The sequence below is a fragment of the Vanessa atalanta genome, chromosome Z (assembly GCF_905147765.1).
Source record: "Vanessa atalanta chromosome Z, ilVanAtal1.2, whole genome shotgun sequence".
NCBI classification, from domain to species: domain Eukaryota; kingdom Metazoa; phylum Arthropoda; class Insecta; order Lepidoptera; family Nymphalidae; genus Vanessa; species Vanessa atalanta.
Window position 1 is genome coordinate 10,170,316 of NC_061902.1, and position 26,465 is coordinate 10,196,780.

General features: G+C 33.2%; 1 protein-coding gene across 1 annotated transcript; it reads right to left on the minus strand.

Moving 5' to 3' along the window:
* Positions 1–1,459: 1,459 nt before the first annotated feature.
* LOC125076231 (polyhomeotic-proximal chromatin protein-like) lies at positions 1,460–26,081 on the minus strand. Its single transcript, XM_047688294.1, has 28 exons — positions 25,853–26,081; positions 23,710–24,379; positions 23,399–23,587; positions 22,835–23,050; positions 21,250–21,405; positions 20,638–20,763; positions 18,599–18,693; positions 17,477–17,624; positions 16,964–17,054; positions 15,267–15,436; positions 14,801–14,941; positions 12,478–12,679; positions 11,960–12,123; positions 11,298–11,407; positions 10,596–10,704; positions 10,334–10,427; positions 10,131–10,240; positions 9,850–9,957; positions 9,342–9,428; positions 6,710–6,826; positions 6,041–6,185; positions 5,378–5,544; positions 4,770–4,902; positions 4,549–4,640; positions 4,385–4,466; positions 4,046–4,218; positions 3,221–3,440; positions 1,460–2,941 (listed from the first exon to the last, which is right to left on the minus strand). Exons 1-27 carry the CDS (start codon positions 25,885–25,887, stop codon positions 3,222–3,224), a joined length of 4,149 nt encoding a protein of 1,382 aa, XP_047544250.1. The 5' UTR covers positions 25,888–26,081; the 3' UTR covers positions 1,460–2,941; position 3,221.
* Between the last annotated feature and the right edge of the window lie 384 nt (positions 26,082–26,465).

Below are 26,465 nucleotides of genomic sequence, written 5' to 3' on the forward strand. Positions count from 1 at the left end.
TCAACAATAATTATGAACATAGAATAAAAAGGGGGTAATACGAAATAAAATAATAGAAATCAGTCTCATCCGCTTTATTAATATTACTCCAACGTGAAAAGTTCAGCTCCTAAAGAGTTGAGCAATGTGAACTGGACAACATACAAATATTCGCATGTCTTAAGACTATAAATATTTAAACAGGAAGTATAACAAAACTCCTCATGATTATTACAGTCGCACATCGCAGACGTCCTTGCGCTGGCAGCCGGCTCCGATGTTCACTTACAGTATCACACTGACAACTACGTGTTATTATCATTAACCTCATGGCAGTGCACAAGCTGTTGTAAGAAACATTCAAAATTTACAGACAAAAAGTCACTACGACACAATAATTATATTTAAAACAACGTTATGTTATATCACTATGTTTGTTTCTACACATAGATAATTATTATTTAAAAAGAAATGGATCAATCGAAGTCAACTACGAAACGATTAATACATTTATCTTTAACAATTTAAATTAAGAACTTAATAATAACGAAAATCAATGACCTCCAGATTATAGGGAATTCAAAAACATTTTAAATTTACAGTCATTATTAGGAGACTATCTTTCCCTTCTGCGTCGAAGCGACCAAAAATAATTTATAAGTCTGTATGCTCTGTGCATATTCCTCCAATTTTAAATGATAAAATAGTTTTAATTTCCCGTTCATTTCGATCATAGATTTGTATTTGGTACGTGACGCCATACACTGTTACCTGTCTTATGCGCTATGTAATAATCAGTTTCTTGTAAATTAAATATTATATTAATCCACCAATTCTATGATAAAATCTTTAATAACGTCCACTGAATATTTGCATTACATTTCTAACAATCATTATTTACACAATATCTACTCATCTTCAATACCGGATACACATTATTTATTATCATAAGAAATATACAATTACTATAGATATATTTAAATTAATAAAACTAACGTAAAAGTAAGCACAATAAAAGAAATAAGTAGCACCATAGATTAAATCGTTTATGCCTTTACCAGATTGTGAAACAAATTATAAACATCTAGAGAATGTGCCATTTTCAAATACTAATACGATTGCACCTGCAACACCTCACTCGCGAATCGTGTTAACGTCTAAACTAAATAGGTAATAATATCAAATACGATAACCAAATTATAGTTCAACATCTAAGTAATTACACATATTACTACTACTTCCGAGACTACACATGTATAATTGAATATAAAACAGACGTAGTATGATGTGATTTTATGTTACAATTGATTGTAATGTAATATATATATAACATTATGACGAATGTGTTTTAATTAAATAAATTGTAATTTGCATTAGTGTGATGATCATTTAAATATAATCTCAAATATATTATAATTATTATTATTTTAAATAGATTATGTTTGTTATTTAAAGCAAATAAATTAAATAATATGCCGATGATTTAGTTATTATTTTCAGTACCGCTATAAAAAATTTAATTTGTACACGAAGTATTATAATAACTTTTATGGATTCATGTAGAGTTTATCACGATTTCTGAATTGACGCCGATATTTAAATATTCGTATCTTGACTTTATACAAGGTTTAACAAATTACTCCGTCAGATCATCTCATAAAAGAAATGTCTAAATTAGGTTTTACTTAGTTTATAAATCACACATACATAATTATACTTTTTAATTTTTATGTTCCGTTCTAACATCTCGTTCCGAAGTTTTTATCGATGTAATTGTGATAGTTATATGATTTACTAGAATACGCACTTGGGTAAATCCTGTAACTCACTCCGAGTATTGTTACACCTTGTATATATCGTTAAGACTATGACACAAATAATAAAGTTACATAAATTATGTCTAGGGACATGCACGGATACTTGCGTAAATGTAATATAAGTTAAATTAATGAATATACTAGAGATTCTTCACTAAAGAGGTAACAAACGAAGTTTTCCTTTGTGCAAAGTTCTTCATAAATTTCCATAAAAAAGAAAAATATTTTTTCCTCCTCAAAATGTTCAGCCAATCTTTTGAAAGGAGTTCGTTACCACTTTAGATATCTCCGAAACATTTAAAAAAATGTATTTCACGTGATTACGCAAATTTCTTAGCACTAAATAGGCGGAACTTTCGACATAGTCCTTGTTTCTCGATCGCTTCGTGCGATTCGAAACATCATTACGTCCGTATAAACAAAAGTTTAGGTAAAAGCCTTTGCATGCTTTGAAAGGGAAGGAGAAAACAAAACGTGTTTGGAAATCAATGATATACACAACATTTCCGACTTTTGGCGTCCATTTTTTAAACGTGATAATTTATCGGCAACAATATTGGTATATTACAATGTCGACTTTTGTTTATGCGTAGTACGGATATCCATCAACTTATAGTAAGTCATCATAACTTAAAACAATATTTATACTATCTTCTCCCATCGACTTTAAGTTATGCTGCTATTCTATAGACCACCCAACGAAACACCAAGATAGTCCGTCATGGAGTAGTTTCACATGCTTCGTATATTCAACAAAAGTAATAAGAGCATTTTCAACAGAAGTATATTTAGTATTATAAACAAACATGTTAAGTAGATTACAAGATCATTACCGCATCTTTAATAATCGTGTAATTTTCGTTCGTAACTGATACCCTTCGAAGTTCCTAACGCGACACTTACATTTACACCAGCGGATGTTGGCGCACCCGTCAACTCTATCGTTCAATATCTAACATATTCTAATATATTTACAAAAGACGTACTAATGAAAATTATATCTTCTTAGGCCAACCTATTTACAATTACCGTCTAAAGTATACATCGTAAACATTATCAAAATCCTTACAAAGTATGAATAGTTTTAATGAACACTCCTGTGTCGTATCTGGGGTTTATTTATAATAATAAACCTTAAAAAAAATCTGAAACAAAAATATATTTTTTAAACATTTATTGATACAATATTAATAAGGCAAAAGTTCATAAAACAACCGATTGGGAATTTCAAATGGCGAGTGTGACTCTCTATTTCGTTACTGCCAAACAGGAATATTTTGAATTTGTTTCCGGTAAGGGAATATGATTTATCTTTCAAGACTTGACAAAGCGATGCAACAGTTAGCTAAGGAATGGTTAATAGCCATTTGCTTTGGTAAAGGCAATGTATATAATTTAAAAAATAAACTATCGAATATACTCACCTCAGTCGTGGTCGTTATTAGATTGCTCACTCTCTGGACGAAGGGAGTCGATGCAGGCGACTATTTTGAGTGCAGGTCCAAGCTTCATAGACAGCGCCATGACCAGGTGTTCGGGTTTGATCAGCAGCAGCGCCTCACCATCCACTTCTTGCATGAGGAATTCGTCTGCGTATCCTGCGCAGCCGGGGATGTTGCGTATGAAGTCGCACACTTCAGCCACCTGGAAATGTGATCATTGATTATTGTGATATGTTCCCATATCTCATGATATTTTCAGTCACTTATCAACCGTGCTTTGTATAAATAACCGTGTAGTCGGTTACTAAAATTATTGTTTTATTTCATTTTTATCGTACAGTTCGCTTTATAAATAAATCATAGCAATATCTTAAAAGAGGATAATTTTTTAAAGAAAAACCAAGCAGTAAAGCAAGATTAGAGCCGAGATGGCCCAGTGGTTAGAACGCGTGCATCTTAACCGATGATTTCGGGTTCAAACCCAGGCAGGCACCACTGAAATTTCATGTGCTTAATTTGTGTTTATAAATTCATCTCGTGCTCGGCGGTGAAGGAAAACATCGTGAGGAAACCTGCATGTGTCTAATTTCAACGAAATTCAGCCACATGTGTATTCCGCCAACCCGCATTGGAGCAGCGTGGTGGAATATGCTCCAAACCTTCTCCTCAAAGGGAGAGGAGGCCTTTATCCCAGCAGTGGGACATTTACGGGCTGCTTATGTAAAGCAAGATTTACAGGTCAACTTAATTTGCAAGTATTATACTCAGTTAGTATGACTTGTAATAGCTTAAGTATGAATTACTTACAGTCCATTTATTAGCATTGGGAATCTTCGCCTGAGCGTCGTCAGCCGTCGAGTCCGATGTCTCGTTCATTGGCACCTCGGACTTCGAGCTGGCGTGCTGAGTCGGCTCGTTCGATTCAATGCTCGAACTTATGCGTGGAAGGCTCGTTCCGTTATCTAACATTTGTTTCTTACCTATAATAAAAATATTATTTAACGTAATTATTTCTTAACACTAACTTTTAGAACAACAAGAATAAACATTAGGTAATATTTGTGACATTAAGACTGAGAATTGGTGCCGCAAAATGGTAAAATAATTTGTTTAAGTTCATAAAATGCCATTCAAAGTATAACTTACGCGGTGGCTCATCCGTTGAAGGCAGCTTGTTCTCCTTGTCTTGTTCTTTGTCGGAAGACCATTCCCGAAGAGGTCTGTTGACCTGAAATTGTAATTATTGTTAATAAAACATTTTTAACACAACTTTTTTTAATACTGTATCGTTAGATATCTCTTTTACTTACAGCAAATGGTTCACCAGCTTCTTGAATGACATAGCCTTCAATAACATGGGTCAAGATATTTGGTTTTACCATAGCCTTCGGTAGACCTTTATCTGAAAACATAAATTTATTTATTAACATACATACATCATTATATTGCTATACTGCTAAACTGATAATTTTATTAATTTATATTTAAAGTATCTTTAATAATGTTTCGAAATACATTTAAAAGCACATACCGTGAACAGCTTGCTGGTTCATATGCCTGCTTGAAGATTGCGAAGTCTTGAATAGTGCTGGCGATGATCCAGGTGAGCTGTTCGCTGACGTCATACTTGCAGAGGAGCTCGAGCATGCTGTGGTCGTCACGACCTGTGTGGATTCAATATTAATGTTTCACTGATCACACCTCTATATTACATATATTGAAACAGTTTTTTTTTCTAATTTTCTAGCATATTTCAAGCCCGAATATACATCTGTATATATTTTTTTTATTTTAGCTATCTAGCTAAAATATATTTGTGATGTGATTGTAATGTGATACGAGTACACTACATATTAAATAAAACAAAAACATCTATTGTTCACATCCATATAGTCAGTATTCAATAATATGAAATTACTTTAAAAGAGCATTTAACATAATAATATAACTATTAATTAATTTTTTACTACAGAATTGATACAATCAAATAATTGGCTTTAGTTTAGACCAGTAAAAGAGACGTGTTAACTTTCTGCGAGTCTGTTCCCAAAGTGCGGTTAAAACACAAAATTAGTGTGACAAGCGGCAAGATCGAATATTATATTAGATTAAAATCAAAAGCTATATCCTGTATTTTACCTGCGGTGCGATAGATGTAGTGTGTTGCGCACTGCTGGGCACGGGGGCGGAGACCGACGAGGGGGTGCTCGCTGTGGACATCGACGTGGACTCGTGGACCATCATCGAAACGCCCTCCGTCCCCTTCACAGGACTCGACTTTGACATCTCCGTTGGTGTGTTTGGTCCTAAAGAAATATATAACTTAGTACTACTGAGTGACTCCATCACACTCCTTCACAAAGACTGATGTTTCTCATCATCCAGTCTTTGTGTTGGCTGGCTCTTGAGGTCGCGTGTTTTTATCCCGAATGGGACCAATAATTTCCTTTTTTATCAATAATTTCTCAGCAGCAAATCCAAGTCGGAAAGTAGACAGTGTTACACTCACATACCTCATGGCCCATGTAATGTCGTCGGTCGTACGTCTGTGATCTCTTTGGTCGCTTCAGATCGCCGTTCCAATAGACAATGAGAGTGCGGAAATAATCAGTGCTTGCACACACGCCTGAACTACAATATACCTTCCTGTTGGCTAGTCACTATTGAGAATGGCAGAAATCGATCAGAATGACATTATTGTTTCTATAAGCCAAAATGATCTACATTCTACAAAACTCCTTAACGTTGCAATGGGTGACAGACACTATCGGTGAGTTCATGGTGGAGATCAAGACAACGTACCGGTAGACGTGGTAGTGGAGACGGCGGCATCCGCTGTTATATTGGTCGCGGACGTGCTCGGTGCGGCGGCCGTGGCTGATTCTGTTAGTGATCCCTCGACAGTCTGGTTCTGGTCTGGTTGTGAGAGTTGCTGCACTACTGCCGTCTAAGAACATTAATAACACTTAAACAGATGTCAATGTGACACAAATAAAATTTAGAAAATTAATTTCCTCACACACACCAATCACCAAAACACATTATTCACTATAACAAAATAAAAGATATACATACATTCCATTTGTAATTAAAATCGATAATTAAACTCGAGTCGAAATTATCCTTTAAATGGCACATATGTTATAGGATATTGTCATCATGAGTTTATATTTCAACCATAACTTTTCAATCCTTTGATAGATAGAAATCTTACATGATCCCAAGTGCCACTGGCATTTTTTTAACTGTTTACATCGAATTTGGCAAGGCAGTCGCGCTGTTTATTTTTTAACATCATTGGCGTCTATAAATCTCGTTCTTAAGATATTTAAGTGTTTTCGCGATTGATGTGTCCAATATATTATATTTGCCTCGGTTTGGCATCGGTTTCAGTAGCTCGATTAAGATTGTTAGACGACCAAATTGCGTACACATGCCTCGGTGACAAACAGCTAGGGAATCGGATCTCACCTGTGTCATCTGTTGATTCTTCTCATCCTCGTTCTTGACGTGTGTGACAAGCGTGGCCTGAGGTTGCATCGGTAAAACTGACCCTTGGACCGGTGTGGTAATAAGTCCCATGGTACCCTAGTCGAATTATAACTCCGATCAGTCAGTTTCATTTCAATGTTTATTAATAGTAAAAGTAATAATTTTATTAATATGTTTTCGTTTCTATAATTATTTTATAAAAAAATAATAATACTTTAACATATACAAGTACTTTGTCTATTTATATTAACAAGTGATACGATCAGAAACAACTGTACTTATAAGAAAGTTTTGAAATAAACCACAACATATAGGAGAAATTTCAGGCACTAATAGTTCTCAAGCAAAATAAATAAATTCGTTTTTTTTTCTATCAAATTTATTCTGTCACTACAATAATAATTGATTTCTAATTTCAAATATCATTTTAAAACAGTTATTCGGAAAATTCTTCATTAAATATATATATATATATATATATATATATATATATATATATATATTCATCAGACATTTTTGAGATGTTGATATTTAATTATTAAACGCGAGTACAACTATTATTGTTGTTACAATAAAAAAAAGCTTTCGGTTTGGCAATATCTACTACTGTGTCTACTAATATATAATGTTTTAATTGGTAAGAATAAATAATATCATATATAAATAAATAAGAAGCTGCAATCAGTACTTCGCCATGTAAATAATTTTGATTGTAAATAAGGTTTTTAGGCTAAATAAATCTTTATATAAACTGTTTTTAATTTTGTTTAATGAACGTTTAATTAAATTAAATTTAGAAATTGAGAGTTATTAAATTTAATCATTTTTGGGTTCCATATAAATTTAGAATCTAGAAAATAATTTTAAAATGTGAATAATATTGAAACGCCTACAAGCCATACTTAATCAAGTGTTTAGATAAAATATATATTATCTTTAAAGGCATCCGAACTATACAGCAAAGCAACCGATCCATACTCTTATGGAGAATATAATTAAAGCAATAACCTGATATATTCAAATTTACATCAACATCAAATCAAGTCTATAAGAATGTTATGTGTTTTGCGCTTTAAAGAAATTATATTTGATCGAAAATTTGCAAAGGAAAATAAAAAGCATATCAACGAAATAAGAAACGTCAATAAAACCTTAACAAAACAATTCGTTCAGGAAACATATAAAAGTAACGTCAACACAATAAGTGCATGCGACACGTATTTGTCAAGTTTGGTATTTGACGTAAGCACTATGTGGCTACCTCGTGGTGCATTAACGGCGTGTCCTGCACGAGCGATGGATGCAGCAGATAGGCTTGTTCGAGCGCCAGGGCGGGCTGCCAATCGCATCGCATCGTAATGCCAATTACCATCATGAATACCATTTTATTTAGGGTTACCCATTCCTGTTATTGTTGGGTTTTCACTAGCCTGGCCAATAATTAAAGTACAAGTTCAGCGGCCGATGTATATTATAACACCAGAAAATACTCATGAATGAGGAATATAAGGATTTAGACTGTTTCTCGTTGATCGATATGTAAATGCGGGTCCTACATAATATTGTTTTAGTATGAAAAATAGTGTTCAAAGTTCGAATAAAATAAAGCGATATATCATCTACTATTGTAAAATCGTTTAATATAGAAAAAATTTATATTTGTATTACTATACATCTATTAATACAAAAATAAAGACGACACAAACCTACAAAAAATATTCACGCATTTTTCTAGTATTATGAAAGCATCAAATGCAGCCTCCGTTAGTTTACCAAGCAATGCATTTAGTTAAAAAAATATGCAATGTGCCTGATATCGATTATAAATCTAATTTGAAGTAAAATTGCTACTAAAAAACCATGTACAATTACAATCCCTCGCAGACTATGGACGGGATATTTGGACATCATTTTTACAATACTCTATAATTTTAAGTACTACGTATGTAAATAATAGTTATTAATAAACATTACCGAACAGTGTCATTGTACACGAAGACGTGATTTCAATATATATTTTTTTTTCTAATAAAAACTTACGTCAAAGTAATTAATTTTACTAGAATAGTAATTGTAGTATTTAATTTCTTATAAATAACGCAAAGTGTGTAGTGTAGAGGTTAAAAGGTCAATGTCCTATCCTATCCTAACAAATGCCACAACAATCATATTCCTTCATTGAAATCATTTAAAAAGTGCACTCATGAATAAAATTTTTGACTATACAAGTGGGCAACGTTTTCCTAAGGAAGATTTGCTTTCCAAAGCATAGTAAGACAGCAATTCAAAATATCATGACAAATTAACATTCGATTATCGACTACTAATAAATAAGCATTTACATAAGAATATTTAAATAGATTTACTAATTTTACAAGAATATCAGATATATATATATTATAGTGGTCTCCATTATGTTGGACGACTAAGCTACATATATAAACATAAGTTACATATTATAAATCATGTATGCGCTTCTTTGGGATGCACGCAAATGGCTAATTTGAAAGACCATATGTAGAAGGAGCACCGGGAGGGGCATCAACAAACGGGAATAAAGAACAAGGGAATGTGAGATATTAACAAAGAGAGCATTAAGAGCTATACATACTGCTTGCATCTGTGTCGCATGGTTTAGTACGGGCTGCTGCACGGCCATACCCACGGAAGTTTGTACCAATCCGTTCCCGACTAAAGTCTAGAAAGACAAACGAAAAATAAAATTACTATTTGAACATTATATAACAGTTATCTTTAGATTAAATTATTCTTTTACGTGAAATTAGTTATTAGTGTCCATCTTATCTATATTAATATTGAAAAATTTGAAAGTAACTCTGTCTGTCTGTCGCTCTTTCAGTGCCAAAGCAATGATACGAATTTGATATGAAGCAAACTTGAACTCCGAGGAAGGACATAGGCTACTTTTTTTTGCCTAACACATGACATCAACCTCTTAAGGGCGCGCGTAGCCGCGGGCGACAACTAGTATCAAATATTTTGAGAAAAATCGTGTCCTGTACTACTGTGTGTATACTTTAAAAATGTTTTTTTTTTTCTTTTTTATAATTTATGGTTAAGAGATATGTTTGAATATATTAAGTGCGTTTTAATTTTACCTGTTGCTGTTGTTGTAATGTCTGTACTTGGGCGAGTGAGGCGGTTTGTTGATTTTGGTTCGTATTTATTTGTCCCACAAGTGTACCCGCTTGAGCCATGCTACTTAACTGTTGATAAAATGTACATGCTTCATATCATTTAAAAATGTATACCTTAATTGAACATTTGTACAATTATATAATTACAAATTGAAAATTTCTGTTCATTTTTAATACAAAAAGTATTTAACGCGTCTCATAGTTAGGGTGAGTATTGAATTATTTTTTCTGGTAACACTTACAGGATGTATTTGTTGTACCATAGATATGGTCTGTGGCATCCCCGTCATAGGCAATGCTTGTGACACAGAACCAACAGGTAGAGTGCCCTGCTGCATACCCAGCGTCATACCTACAATACAGTTATGTACATTACACATGTTCACAATGAATTTGATACAAAGTTTTTCGCCAAATACCACAATATTGTTAAATAGAAACTTACCTTGTTGCTGGTAATGTTGAACCATTTGCTGGGTTTGATGCTGTTGATGAAGTAACTGTTGCTGCTGATGCTGTTGTTGTTGTTGCTGCTGCTGCTATTTGAGGAAAGATGCAAAAAAATATAATATTACATTAGAAATACTCGTTTTGTTATTTATTTCAGATAATTGAACTTCAGTCAGTCTTTATTGGTTAATGATTTGTGTATGTCTACAGATATGTCATCGTTGTTTTTGTTGTAAGTACATCAATATAAAGGTCACCTGCATAGCTTGCTGCTGCAGGATCGCCTGCTGCTGGATGCTTTTGGCGAGCGGCTGCTTGTCCGTCGTTATCTGTGTCATTTGACCGCTCGAGTTCATCACGAGCAATCTTAAAAAACGATAATAAGAATTTTTTAATATTAAATTAGCTGACATTGATATTCGACTTTTTAACAGAGAGCAAATTGTTTAATAATTTATTATTATTATTATGCTATTCATGATTTTTATACAAAAACCTCTCGTTTTGTAATCTTGTCACAAAGTTATACCTTCCGCTTCAAATAGACAACACAGAGACAATGTACTATTTTTTTCCATAATTTTGTTTATCAGATTCATCGTTTATCATGCAAACGTTATTCTTGTTTATATAGTTTAAGTTAGTTTTCAATCTGATTGACAATGATAACATGTTTTATTGTGAAGTGAGATTCAAAGCGAATTAATTATATTATTGATTAGATTAAATTAACTATGAGGTTTCAGAAAAATAATACACAAAGTAGAAGTTTGAATAAAAGTTATCGAGATAAGCACATTGTGCTACATGCTTAAAATACTATAAAATTATTTTACATTGAATCCGTAGTACATATATTGTATTTATATTGCTTTGGGTGTTTTAAGTATTAGTGTTATGTTATCTGTGTAATTGCGAGACTGAAAGAATGCATATTGTAGCCTAAGTTAAATATTTACTGTTGTTTAGGTTGTTGCATCTGATGCTGCATCTTATTGGTTTGATTGGCAGCATCTTGCTTCGACGTCGGCGCCGGTGACCGCACACCCGGCTTACCTCGCTGTTTCGCCTGTAATAGTTTTTTTTAAATAGTCTACTTACAAATGGACATTGAAATAATAAAATTAAATATAAATATTTACGCATCGAGCCTTGTTGATGAGACATTGTGAGGAAGGTCTAGAGCATGGATGTGCGTGAATTTAGAGATAAGGGACCACCAAAGAAGCGATGAATGGACTGAATGAAATACGATATGGATGGAAATAATTTTACTTGTGAGATGACGTCAGACAGAGAAGTATGGGAGAAGAAGACATGCTGCGCCGACCCCGAATACAATTGGGATAAGGGCAGGAAGATGGATTGGGTAGATCGAACAACAATGACAAGATCGTTGATTAAATTACATATTGCTCGACGGAACTAGTAACGGAAAACATGACATGTCCGTATGTCAATTGACAGATATTTTGGTCATATTGTCTACCCGGTTGAATGCTAAAATGTATACCGTTCGTTAGAGGTATCTTAAAAACATTCTTATCACGTTCCACGTCGGACTACGGAGCAATGACGAGAAGAAGATAAATAAAGAAGTTAATATTGAAATTATGTTTACCTGGTTTTGAGCCTGGTTCGCGCTTGTCTGTGTGGAGACGGACGAGGCAGGACGAATGCTACCGGACGGCAGGATGTTGGAGAGCGGTCGAGGATTCTTCGCAAGCCCATCCGACGACGCACGAGGCTTGGTCGCGCTACCGGTAGCGCACGCGACGCTCGCATCTAAAAAAAGGTTCGCGAATAAAACGAGTGATTCACATACATATATACACTTTACATAATTTTATATACGTAAAAGCGATGTGATTAGAATAAACAGTAATACTCACATAATATATGATTAATTAATAAATATCCTTACAATACCAGTTTAATTAATTTTACATTTTTTGTTTATAAAATATACATTTCCATTCGCAATGCATTTGCAGCACGACACAGCACAACACAGTTTAATCGCATATCAGCACATTTAGACAGAATTATTCTAAACAGATATAAACACAGACTAAAACTAAAGTAACGCTTATCATAGAAAGACAAAGGAGATTTTAAGAAGTGTAAGCAGATACTTACTGGTATGTTGTAAATTGTTCTGTGGGGAGTGCTGTATGAACATTGAGGGTTGCGAGTCCGGTTGGGTGCCCCTGATGAAAATGGGGTTAGGGGCCAGGAGACCCCCAGCTGGCAAGGTACCCGCTTGCAGACCCCCAGCCCAGACTTGAGGCAGCGCGCCCGATATCTGCCATGGCGCGAACTGCATTGTTTGACTTCCAGTCTGTAAACAACGGCTTGAGTTTAGTATTTCTTTTATATAAAAACAATTCTACAATCTAATGTTAAATTGTGGTATAGTAATAAGTAATTAGTTTGCTTAAAACTAAGCGTCCATCGCTAAAGTAAAAAGGATCCCTTTTTACTATATACAGGTCAATGTGGTGAGCACGGAACTATTCCAAATAAAGTGTGTTATTTTAAAGTAAGTTACTTATGAACTCCTCAATTCGCTTTGCTTTATTTATACGTGAAAAAATCACGAACTCCATTTTTTGAATTTTTAATTAATTAGTTAATGTTAGTTTTTAAACGTAAAAATATCATCTTAGAAAAACTTACGCATGTTGAGTTTTTTTTTTAAATATGTAAACGAGAAGTTATAATGTTAACCTTAGTTATATTTATAAGTATTTATAGCTGAAAATACTTTTTAATCATAAGACATCATGAACCAGATATCTTCGGAAATATCCCTTTCATATTTTTGCACCTGAATAGAAATAATTGTAACATTCAAACTCTTTATATATAATAGTTCTGTATGGCTCTATGAATGACCATAGTGGAATGTTGCAACTAAATTTCACCCCGCTGTGGACTTCCGATTAATTAATAATTTTGAACACGACAGAGACAGGTGTTGATTTAAAAATACTACCAAGCAACTTCGCATCGAAGTGTGCAAAAAAATTGAGAACACGTACAAAGTTATAAAAAAACACGGCTTCAATGAACTTTCAAGTTAAAAATGAGTTATCCTTAAGTGCAATTATCCGTTGCAAACTGTGGGGTGCTTGATGTTTCTATTTAGTATTAAACTGGGTTTGTTTTTATTATCAGCGAACGTGTAATTTATCTGCATGTTGTAAGGATTCGTAATGGACGCTTAACTTTAATGAACATAACGTTTTACTTACCTCACTACACTAAATGTGTTTCGTCCGCACCACTGTAGGACTCTTGTGTAAATTCACATTGTCGACGTCAGCTCAGAATTGACTGAACTTTCTTTTGTTATTCTAAATGTTTTTTTAATTTATGAACATGTATTTTATTTATGCAAAGTCTCGTTTACACAAAAAGAATATTTGTATAAAATATATTATTAACAATCATTCTCTTAATAAAGTGTAAATAGTCGGAATAAGTCAAAAATGATAAAATAATTGAAAATATATTGTAATAGAAATTGTACTAAAGGTGAGAAAAATCTTAATGTGTATTATAGGAGTTAGGTGTGTTAGAAAATAAACAAATGTGTATAAAAGATCGTACAAGGTAAGTTGTGTGTCAGTAAATTGAAACAATTTCAAGAAACCAATATCCATCGCTATGCAGCAGCTTGCTTGTTAATTTTAATTCGCATTGGCACATCGTGAACCGTACACTAAAACAGAGCCTCGTTTATTCGTAGCTCTATTATTCAGGCGTCAAGTAACGATTTCAAAGTCCACGCGTAACTTTAGACTAACAAGTTATGATAATCCCAATCAGCGCGTTAAATCGGACAACGCCTGCATGTTGTCCGATTATTTGTAATTGAGATTATTTTAACTTGATTTTCTATCATTTAAATATGCTGATTTCAAGTAACCGAGGCTCCGTTTTATATAAGAACATTATGCATAATATAGTTCAATTTATAATCACATAATATAAACATATCACGCAAGACTCAAAGCCGGGGAACCCCAGCCATTATGGCTAATGACGGCTGGAGTTATTGTCAGACAATTGATTGCTTGACATGCTGACATTTGATTGGTAATTGGTTTACAGTCCTAATAAAATAGAACTGAAAATGTTATTTTCTTTGCCGTGTTTATAATCTACAGGGAAGACAAATACAGTGTGGTCACTCTTAACTCCCTCACTCTCATCGTTCTAAAGTAGAACAATCCAGAACTGAAGAGAGTTTAAACATAGGAGCAACAGTTGAATAAGTATTTCGAAGCTTGAGAGTGTTGTACTGCAAAGTTAGGGTATGCGTCGGAGATTTTCTTAAAATAAATACTAAATATATATTATGATATAACCCGAGATTGGAACCTAGAACATCGGCACTGGAGCTTTATAAGCCACTGGGTAAAAGTTAGTATAATGAGGAGTAATGAAGGTTTACCTGTAACGGACTGATGATCTGCGCCTGCGGCTGTTGTCCGAGCACCGGCTGGGAGACTTGCACGCATTGAGCTTGAACGGGCACAGTCTGTGCGCCGCCGCCGCCTACTTTGGTCGCCGTCACCTTACCACCGCTCATAACCTGTTTAATGTTATACATATGTTAACTATAATTAAATAAGTATATTATAATAATAGAAAAAGGAAAATTTAAACTAGATATATTTTCAGGTTTATATACAATGCGTTTATGAAAACAGATGAACAATGGCTATATCTTCATCTCATTTACATACGTGACGTATGTTTACGTGTTATCAGGTTAAATATGTAAAATCAACTCTACTTGTCGATTCAAAGTCGTCCAGGTTTTTTAAAAAACACTCGGTACATACTTTAGTAATAATAAGATTTTTTTTCGAGAAAAAATATTTTTTTAGTGACTGCACACACAATAAAATGATTACCTTATGCATTTCCGAAGGTTTCTGTTGTTGTCCAATACCGGAGACGGTCGGCTGAGAGTGTGCGGGGATTATACTCGGCTGAGAGTTAATAACGCCCAGGGGACTGAATACAAACGTCTGATTCTGAGTCGTCGGAATCGCTGGTATCGTCGTGTATCCGGGAAAAGGTGCTGTTACGAAAACGATATTATTTAATAACGCACAACTTCGCTCTAATATCAAAAGAACACATACAACATCATCTCTCAAACAAACTAACACTTTCACATACACTAGTTGAACTGCAAATTAATTTGGTGATCGAATAATGCCATTGAATATTTGTCGATTTTTTTCATATGTAAACATTTTACTTTTTTATGTGTAAAATAAAGCTCTCTTATTTTGCACGAAGTGTACTTTACATATATTTTAAGATCGATCTTACGTATATTTTCTTTTAATAAATAAGATATTTATTGGAATTGAAAGTTATATCATATTTATAGATTTTATAAGATCACGTTCATGAATAAATTGTTTCGTAATCAACTATGACTTTATACTTGCCCATTCGTTTGATTTGATCATATAAATAATTCTTACTTATAAATTATTACGACTAAGTTCGTGTGTTAGTTTTATTACAAGTTAAATGGGACTGTTATCTGTCAGGTTTTGATTTGATCTGTCGTACTGGAATACGTAACGTATTTTGTAAATAAATTAATTTTTTTTTTTTTTATGATTGTTATTTTAGAACGAATACAGTGTGGTGTAAGATCATTTCCAAATTTTAGCTTAATTATTTTATACTGGGCAGCCTTACGTAGTTTTGAATTAAAATTAAAATTATACGACTCTTAGTAAACGAGGACACTTACCGCTCGAGTGCGATGTTTATTGTGCATTTTTTATTTATTATTTAGCACTTGTATTCAATGAAGACGACCTTCATCTTAAATGAGTCAAATATAAAATTATAAACTATTTTAATGAAATGATTACATTGTGATAAATAAAATAAAAAAATATAATAACGTTAAAATGCGTGAGAAGCTTAAACATAAAATCGATTAACTACTGTTCAAAGCATATTCTAACCTACAGATTGCACTAATATTACTAATTCAAACGATCCTATAAAAAGCTAGAAACAAACTCGACTCGAAAGGCCAATTAAAACTTAAATAAAGAAAAATTTATTCCCTAAACAAACCAAGACATTGACATACAAATTATCACGAGACTTTAAAGAAATAGTTAAGTCATGGGAAACGTATTAAAACCTTGTTCCTGATATGCAGTGAGACCTGTAAAATTAACTGTAAAACTAAATAGAGTTACAGTTCACGTTCGGATAAATTTTGTTGCACTAAATACAATAATTAAATTAAATCATAAATTAATCAACTACATTTTACATTACGATAGACTTATTGAATATTCAGTAAATGGATTAAATGAGAACGCCCTAATCGAACACATTTAAAGCGTAATAATGTACGTTGGAAGGGCGATTACACGGAACTCTATCGTAATCGTATAATACCAATATTAATTAAATTATAAGGGAAGATACATGGAACGTAAGCTTTGGTGGTAAATCCAAAGTCTATATACATACTATTATTGGAGCATGATTATAATACAGGAATGCAATATATAACGTGTATTTTATTTAGAGAAAGTCATGACGAGACTCTCACTTAACTTACCGGCTTGACCTTGAAGAACTTGTTTCCCCTGCGTGGTCAACATGTGGGGAGCGAGTTGGCTACCCTGGAACGGCTTACCGGCGGCGATCACCTGGAACAAATTATTACCACTGTATTTTCAGATAAATATATTTTTATACGCCGAGTTTATTCGCCGGTTCTTCTCCGGTCTTAGGAATTCTGAATCTTATTTATATCGGATAAAGATGTCCCATTTGTAAAACGCAATCGAATGAAAAATAAAATATAACAATACGTTCAAAACGATCTCGGTGTTAAAACGAAGTCCACACAGACTGGCGGCGATTCCTATTGGCAATGCAAAACCTCTAGTCGCATTCATACATTTATAACAATGTACTGTAATATTGTATACCCTGGGTCTGAACATTATTCTCTGGTACGGAACAAATCGGCGTTTTAAAAAAACTCATTTAAATAATCATAGGTTTGACGTATGAGTTTGTAATAATGAAATATTAAAGGAATCGCGAACAAATCGGCTATGCCTACCTGTATTTGCTGCGAATTAATTCCTGGATGCAGTGCAATGTTTCCAGGCATCAGAAGGGGCCCCTGGGCATTATACAACTGCTGTAGGTAAGTGCTGTTCTGAAGGGGTTGCTGAATCACTTGCACCCGGCTGTGGCCCCACTCAGCACTTAAATCAAACAAGTTTCGTTAAAAAAAATATTATATAAAAAATAAAAAAAACGTCGGCGAATCCATGTGCACATAAAGCATGCGTGCGCATTTCGTAATTAACACAATAGTAACAATATTTACGTACTTTCACACCCTGTTGATATATGTTTTAGATATTTATACAAGGAATCTATTCTCAAAACTTTTTGCGTATTTTTAGCCCGACGATACCTCCTTCTACATTTATGTAGTTAGTAGGTACTCCCACGTGAAACTGTGTTTGTAACTTTAAAAAATTAAGGAAAAGTTATTGGGAGAAGTTTGCAAATTACCAAGAAATCACATGGTTTGAGTTACATAAATCAAAACATTTCTCTTTAAAAGTATAAGAATACTTAGAGTATTGCGTTATTATATTTTACCCCATTTTACCCCCACTGAATCATTGTGAAAGGAATATTCTAGAACCTCTCATAATCAACTTAAATTCTAACTTTTCTCAAAAGCCTACATACCCACTTGTTGCAACTTCACGATTGAAGAGAACTTGCACACAAGCCCTAATTAATCCCCCTATTTTACAAATACAGGGGTGAACTGAAAAAAAGTAAACGAAGTCTTTTCTTGGGGTTCAAGCCGCGCGAATAAAATTGCATCTAAAACACTCCCGTGGTTTACCGCGGAAGCGTAACAGACACCCTCGCAGTTATAATATCCAAATGGATAGTTTGATTTTGTCAAATTATCACTCTATAAATCGAAAGTATGTGAGAAAATCCGTAAATATCGAGTAAATTATATAAAAATACACCAAAACTGAAGTATATACTTATCACGTTTCATCCTTATTGATAAGTATCAATTTTATTGATACGTATATTTATAACGAATGATGATCAATTAGGTACGTTTATTTTAATTTAAACAATACTTTAAAAATATATATTTAACTAATGTTAATTTAATACATATTTTAAATGTGGATGGTACCTTATTTGCTGCGGATGTTGCGTGTTGGAAGGTAAGCTCTGTAGAGGCGGCATAGTCGCTTGCTGCTGTATACCGCTCGTTGCTTGCTGCTGGACCTGAAACCACAGTGATACTACAAATCTATTTACAACGACTTTGCATCGTAAATTTTAATACGAGGTCAGAATTCGTTATCACCACTCCACTCTTGCAACGTTTATACTAAAATATATCTTTAGGAAACCAGAATACATCCATACTGATCGTGGAATTACACCCGAGTTCTTATGTAACTATGTATGGTAAACACTATTGACCTAAAAACTTATATCAAAATTGTAATATATGTTCACACACAAGACAAGTTCCTCTAGAATGTTCGAATTGCAGTATAAAGACTGCTCATATAAAAAACTTGGTAAATGAGTCGCGTTTTTTTAATTCTTACGAATTTTGTGCCTTTCAATATATTTAGAAATGTAAATGTTCATTGTGATTGTAAAACAAAACGCTTTACTTTATGTGAAAATACATATGTTTTGTGTAATTAATGCATGTTATTTTTTTAATACAATAAGATTTATTTATTTTGCTGAGTATCGTTGATTGTAGAAAGGCTTTTTTCATGTCGAGTTGGGCGACTTTATAAGACAGAACTTTTTCCCAGACAAACAAATGATTAGAATTACGTAGTGCAATTCGGATTGCTCGATTTTTTGTTATGTTTCCTCAATTTAAATTGCCATCAAATATCAATCTATCCATACTGATAAACGAGGATACATTTTTTTTTACCTTTGTATTTACTAGTTTTTTCAGTCTAACCGAATTATACACAAAACTTATTTCAGAAGTAACTTCCGAAATAAGGTTTTAGTGTATAATATTATTATATAAGTAGCTGCATTTCACAGTTGCACTCGCTTTACATTTAGACTGTTTACGTGACAAGTGAGTTTCATTAAAGAATGAAAAGAATAAAAATATCCATATCTCCATTTTAGAAAAATATCCCGCGTCTAACGTTGCGCAAGCTTAACTTTGCAATAGTTATTGTTCTAGAAACGTATCGATCTTTGTTTTTCGTTCAATAAATATTGTTACGACGATATTCAGTACGAATATATGTGATTTATGAACGATAACAAAATTATTTGTCTTCTAGGTTTTATAATATAAAATATTTATAACGGTTGTTTAAATAAGCAGTCTAGTATTACACTTGATTGATTGTTAATAATTTCTTATATTTTCAAGGCAGGCGGACTGGCGACCATCTGTTAGAAATTTGTGAACGCGTCAATACTTCAAACAATAGGGTAACCATTTTATGCTTGTGACGCGGCGACGTAGACAAACAGAAGACAGCACGTGATGATCTTCTAATTAAAAACTTTTGACGAAGAGGGCCTTTTTTTGTCAAACGTTTTGAAATAACAGATATCTGATTCGTAAAGTTAAGAAGAATTGAAAAATCGAATGTGAGGCGGCTTAGTCGATATTGAATTAATTGGTAGCTTGTGTCTTCGTAAGCGATCGATATCTATGTATGTGTTTCACGTCTTTAAATAGAGGATAATATATCAAAGAAAAATATATTAAGCACCTATAAATTTAACTCAGAGGGTGATTTCTAAAACAATACGATGTCTGTTCATTAAATGTCAAATCTATTATAACAAAAACAAGAGAAATCAGTGTTTAAATATAGAATAAATAGAATTTATGAATGCGAAGTGATTTTTTCAATTGCCATAGCTTATTAAATCTACTAGTTCCTGACCCGACAAACTTCGGTTAAGATATGTGTATTCCATTAAGTAAAAATTAATAATATTAACTTAATAAAAAACAATGAAAAAGAAGTTAACTTACACACATCGCCTTTTCAGAGTAAAAGGCGTAACTGTATTTATCCAATATAACAAAGGGTTCTACAAGACAAATGTTTGATTGGAAATAAATAGCATCAAATACCAATAGATTTTAATCATAAAATGAGAAAACAAGTATACAATCATAGTTAAAAATTAAAAGTATATATGAAGCTCATAACTTACTTGGTGCTGCGCCATACTGCTCGGCATAGAGGAAACAACGGTGACCGTTTGATGATGCTGCTGAGTCGGCTCGTGTTGCGACATACTGATCTGCTGTTGTACCACTTGTGATTGACCGTCAACAATCTGCACACACACAACAATCCTTTTTGTACTTTAAATTGAAAAAAACTACTAAATAAAATAAAAACGAAAAATTAAAATCAACATAAATGTCTTTTCAATTTAAATTCAAGGCGTGAATTGAATCTGCGACAGTTATGTTTAAATGTACATACTGTTCCAACAACAAGAGGACAAAAGCTAAATAAACAACATTTTATATCGAATCGTCGAGATATCATTGGTTGAATAATTTATTATATTCTATATGGATTTGCGAAAAAATTGGTCCACTTGGGCTTCATCCCAGGGCCCCGGGCTGAAGCCCAAAAAGCCATATGGTAGATCCGGTCCTGGTTAGTAGTGTACAATGTAGCTGAACTATTAGAAAATTGCATGGAAGACGTCATTCTGAGGTTTATTTTCTCATCAATTAGAATAGGCTATGGATAATGTTATCAATACATCAGAGTCAGTCAGTCAGTCATTTGAACAACTCGCTGTACTTACTTGCTGTTGCTTGATCTCACCGCTCATGCCGGTTTTCTGGTTCTTGTCGAAAAGAAGGTTAACGTTGTTTTGAGGTGACGCTAGGAAGCTAAGATTGATTTCACCGATACCGGGTACGTTAAACTGCTGCGTATGTAATGGCTGGTTGTTTACAACCTGTGAAAAAAAATTAAAATTGAAACCAGAACGTAACTCAGTAATAAAAGCATTAATACTAAAAGTAAATTGTACAAATATAAATTTGTAATTATTTTCAAGCAGTCAGTACAATATCTTTGTTTATAAAAGGAAAACCACTTTGTCTCTGGTATGAGGTACATTGCATAAATCTTGCGTATACTTATTTGAAAACTATAACATTAAGAGTATAACACTAGCAGAATAGGTACGCTTGGAATAGTAAGTCACCGTTTTTTTCGAAATATAATACACTAGTGCAAGTTTAGTGTTCCAAAATTCTATTTTTTCAACTTATTTATTATATATATACAATGACTTTGTATTTATATAGGTAAGATGTCTGCATTAAAGAAGCTATTTCTTCAACAAATTGATTGCACTATGCGTGGTGCGTTGCAAAAACGTTCTATCCGCATTAACAGCGATTGAAAATGGTTTACAGATCAAGTGTTATGATCCAATTATGATGAATAAAGATGTCTAGTCCGATATACCCACCAAGAGGAATAAAGATATTGTAAAGATGAAATTTTTTTGTTACCTTTACACTGGGTTAATAATTATTTTGTTGGACAATGCTTTTATAACAGAAATAATATTTTTCAATTGCAAATTTTAATAAATTTATTAAGTAATGTTTGTTTTTCAAGCTTTTATAAAACATACATTGGGAATGAAACGATCGCCTCGAGAACTTTTCGAATAGAAACAAACAATTTCATTGTTAATATAATTGTTGAAAAAAAAAATCGAAAATTAAAGAAAAATCCTTTTAAGTTTCATTCGCCGATTCTAGTCAGGCTTGAGGGTTTTCTATCCCAATGAGTGGTGTATTTTTTTTAAATACATGTTAGTATAATGCTTCTATCTTGAATAATAATTATTCATTCAATTCATCTTGAAATATTTTGTTCATATGATTTTGAGGAATAAACTTTTTTTCAATTTTTTTTTTAAGTTTGTGTACCTTTTCTTTGAAGTTGAGTTGAATCGATATGATTATTAAAAACACAGTGAAATCTGTTAACTTGCTATTAGTGGGAAAAGTAAAGCATTGAGCATTTTAATTGTGTTAATTGAAGGAAGAAAATTTTAACTAAATAGTCAACCTGTAGTTAAATTATAAGCATCTAAAAGCGATTACTTGATCACGACAATTGCTAATGAATGGGCTGTATCAAATGGTTATGCCACCTATCAGCATTGAACTTTCAACAAGTTTCAGAATCAAGCCTGTATACTATTGTATGAGGTATGTCAAAACACTTAACATGATTAAATATTACTACAATTAGAATATTAAGATATATATTATAAAATATGTGCTGCATAAATAACTATAACTAGTTTTAAATTTTTGAAGTTTAAAACTATCTAAGGCATAATGAATAAAAACTTAATGAACCTGTAAAAATTTCTGTTGCTGTAACTCTTGCTGTTGAGAGAGTTGTTGGATTTCTTGTTTAGGCTGCTGTGATTGCTGTTGCTGTGATCCTTGTTGTGTTTGCTGCTGTTGAGGTTGTTGCTGTTGCTGCTGTTGTTGTTGTTGCTGCTGCTGCTGTTGCTGTTGCTGCTGTTGTTGTTGTTGTTGCTGCTGTTGTTGTTGAAATTGTTTCTGCAACTAAATGGAATGAAAAAAAAGGTAAATTGTGTATGTTTTAGTAATTACATATTATGAATTTACTACTTAGCACAATATAATATTGTGAATGATTATATAAAGTAGTAAGTGTTGACTATGGGAAATTGGATTTGATATTATATGAATAAGCAGCTCAAGATTTATAGATATGTATATATGTATCTTGATTTGCTTATTACAATTATATTATAACATAATAAGAAATTAAGTTTAGAATAGTGAGTGATAAATACTAAGACACTTCGGAACTTTATTATGAAAAAAGTGTAATAAAATGAATAATGATTAGAGAGATTCATTCATAGAATAAAAGCAATAAATACTTACAATCTCTTGCTGGTCCTGCTGATTTTTTAAGTGTTGTTGAATAGCCTGATGCTGGCGTTGCAATGCTTGCTGCTGCAATTGTTGTAATTGCTGCTGTTGAAGCTGTTGTAGTTGTTGTTGTTGTTGCTGCTGTTGCAGATGCTGTAACTGTTGCTGCTGCTGTTGTTGCTGTATTATTTGCTGATGTATCTGTTTAATGGGAGGTAAATCTTGTTTTTTAAATTATCAAATATATATTTATACTATGTTTTATAGAATATATATATATTATTGTTGGAAGTTATAGCTTAAATATGAAATTAGGTCCTTACTTGCAACTTATCATCCTCTTCTTTTTGGTTTCTGTACCTAAATTCTTCACCTTGTGAGTGATTATCTGGTTCTGATTTTGGCTGTTTAAGCTCAGGTCTGCGAAAAGTATTATTCTGTTTATCTAAAGCAAGTAATGTATTTGCAGCTTCGTATTTGTCTTCAAATGTTATTCCAGCTTTTTCAGCAAGAGTTTCCAAATATTGAAGAGGCCTTTTAGTGCCTTTCGATGCACTCTTAGATTTATCAACTTGACCACCTCCTGGTGACTGCTTTGGTATTGTCCTAGTTATTGTGATACTGTTTTTGTTGCAATCATCTTTCTTTTCATTTTTAGGTTCTAATGTAAAATAATTTTTAGGATAATTATTGTCCTTATCTTTTTCTCCGTTGACGTTGTTCTCAATTAATGTTATTGTCGTAGAGTTAGCAACTTTTATAGTCTTGTCCTTGGCATCATCTTTTGACTGGACTGGAGACCCCGAGCCATGTGTCGGCGAAAGTAGCTGTGTAGGGACATGCTGCGTCACTGACACATTCGCACTTTGTATGTCTGAATTATGTATCTGTTGTTTATCGACTGGCTTTGCCAATTGTTGTTGGAAATTAGGGCTTTGAGGCTGGTCTTTTTCTTGGTCCTTCTTCTTTTGTATGTTATCTAGTATTTCTGACCTAAAATTAATAAAAATAGCATATGTGAAGTGAGGAAATATACAAGAAAAAGATGCATATCCAGTAATTTTAACTAACTTCAGTCATTTCATAACCACTTGTCGGTAATGTACCTGCGTAAATCAGCCATTACTCAGGATATATACAGTATAAATCAAAACTAGTGTCTACTCTACTGCTAATATTTAAACTCTTACAAAATATCATCTAGTAAAATTTTTATTGTAACTATCACGACCGACTGAAGGAAGCACTCTTGTATGTAAGGAAACAAGATATGTACTAATATATTTACAGTCTCATGTTTAATTTTAACCAAAGTTTTGATTGTGAAATCGTAATAAAATGTAAAAATATCACGTTGATCAATTTACGAAAGATCTACAATAATAAAAACGAAAGTATAAAATGGACTATTGTCAAACGTCAATGACAAGTTGACAATTGGCAATATTAAAACCACAGGTATTCAAAACATTTTATCTTTGGATTGTAAAACCTTGACCATAGAATACATCTTTACTTTATTAGTTTTACTAATTAATAAAAAAATAGAAGCTTAAAGATTTTAACAGTTATTGTGTTTCATTAAGAACGAAATATTGATAGGTTAGAAATAATAAAATAAAACTTAGGTATCAAAAAATATCGGTGTTTAGTTACTAAATATCAAATTCGTAATCATATTTTCTGATTATTACTCTAATAATTATATATCTGCATGCATAAATTTGGTTAAATCATTTCTTAAACTAAAAGATTAGTTTACTTTCGTACATGGCTATAATTAGTTACAGATCCATGCCACATGTTTTTTTCCATACTATACTTACCATCTCCTTTATAAATATAGAGCTATGCACCTATTTAGGGACAGATACCTAAATAAAAACGGTCCGTCTGGCATTATTTCACAAGGGGAAGCAAAAAATAATGAAAATGTGCGAGTGAGAGGGCATTATGCAAACGCGTGTGGCGAAAGAGAGAGATTTATGCAACGCACTAGGGGAGCTGGAGAGCGAACCGGTTCTGCATGTGTGCAGACAGACGTTACCCCCTCTCCCCTCACCAGTCGACCCTCGGCTCCGAGGGCCGTGTATTGTCGGCTTTTCCCCGAAGCGTTGCAATAATAATAATAAGAGCTTACTCCCCTCACTGAATACTCAAAAGCTCTTGGAACGGTTTTTTATTACAATGGTATGAAATTTCTATTGAACATAGTTCGATTAATATATATATCCAAAATGGATTTTATACAAATGATTATAGAACATGTTTTAATTGATGCTTTTTTTGTTATATTGTAAATAACCTTCCTTTATTTAATTATGCTAACGTACGTAACGTTGGTATAATTAAATAAACGCGATTCATAATAATGACGAATAAATTTCTTAACCCACCATCTAGCCACACGCGATGCACTCAACCACACTGATTCGCAATCGTAAAGTAAAAAATAACATAAAATACCTTTTGGTGTAAAAACCATAAGAACAACGTTCCATCGTTTCAAAATAAAGGGTTAACTTAAACGTAAGCGCCGACCCATGCGGCAGTAATTAAAAGAAATAACAAACAAAAAGGTAAGGATTGAGACATTCGCACAGGTGAAAGTGAACACAACACTTAATATCGACGAAAACGACATACAAACACACTTTATCGATAGTCCGGTTCCCGTCTCATTGTAATAACAACCTTCTTTCCGAATGGCGAAATAAGACTGTAGAGAATCCGTGTAGAGCGCGTTACCGCCGTCACACCGCACCCATTCCCCTCACCCCTCCGCATCGCAACGCTCTCTATCATGCATCTCCAATGGTACGCCCGCTCGAAATGCTGGCCTTTCATTGGTCGATTCATTTTACGACCGTTCCACAAACAAAACCGGTTGCCATGAACGGTTCGAAAGGGCGCGAGGAACGAAATTAGCGTTTCTGCATTATTATTATTACTACTACTGCTTTCTCGCTCTGATTTTTTGTAGTAGATGAGAAGGACAATTCATAACGCTTTTTACTTGTTTTGTATTGTGATTTACTATTATTATATAAACTTACGCAGGTAAAAACATGGTTTTATA

Excerpts from the sequence above, each read along its gene's own strand:
- LOC125076231 (XM_047688294.1), bottom strand. The coding sequence starts at position 25,887 with ATGGAACGTTGTTCTTATGGTTTTTACACCAAAAG. Across the intron at positions 23,588-23,709 it reads AAGAGGATGATAAGTTGCAA|ATACATCAGCAAATAATACA; the intron begins GTAAGGACCTAA and ends CCCATTAAACAG. Across the intron at positions 6,186-6,709 it reads AGAATCAACAGATGACACAG|ACGGCAGTAGTGCAGCAACT; the intron begins GTGAGATCCGAT and ends TAATGTTCTTAG.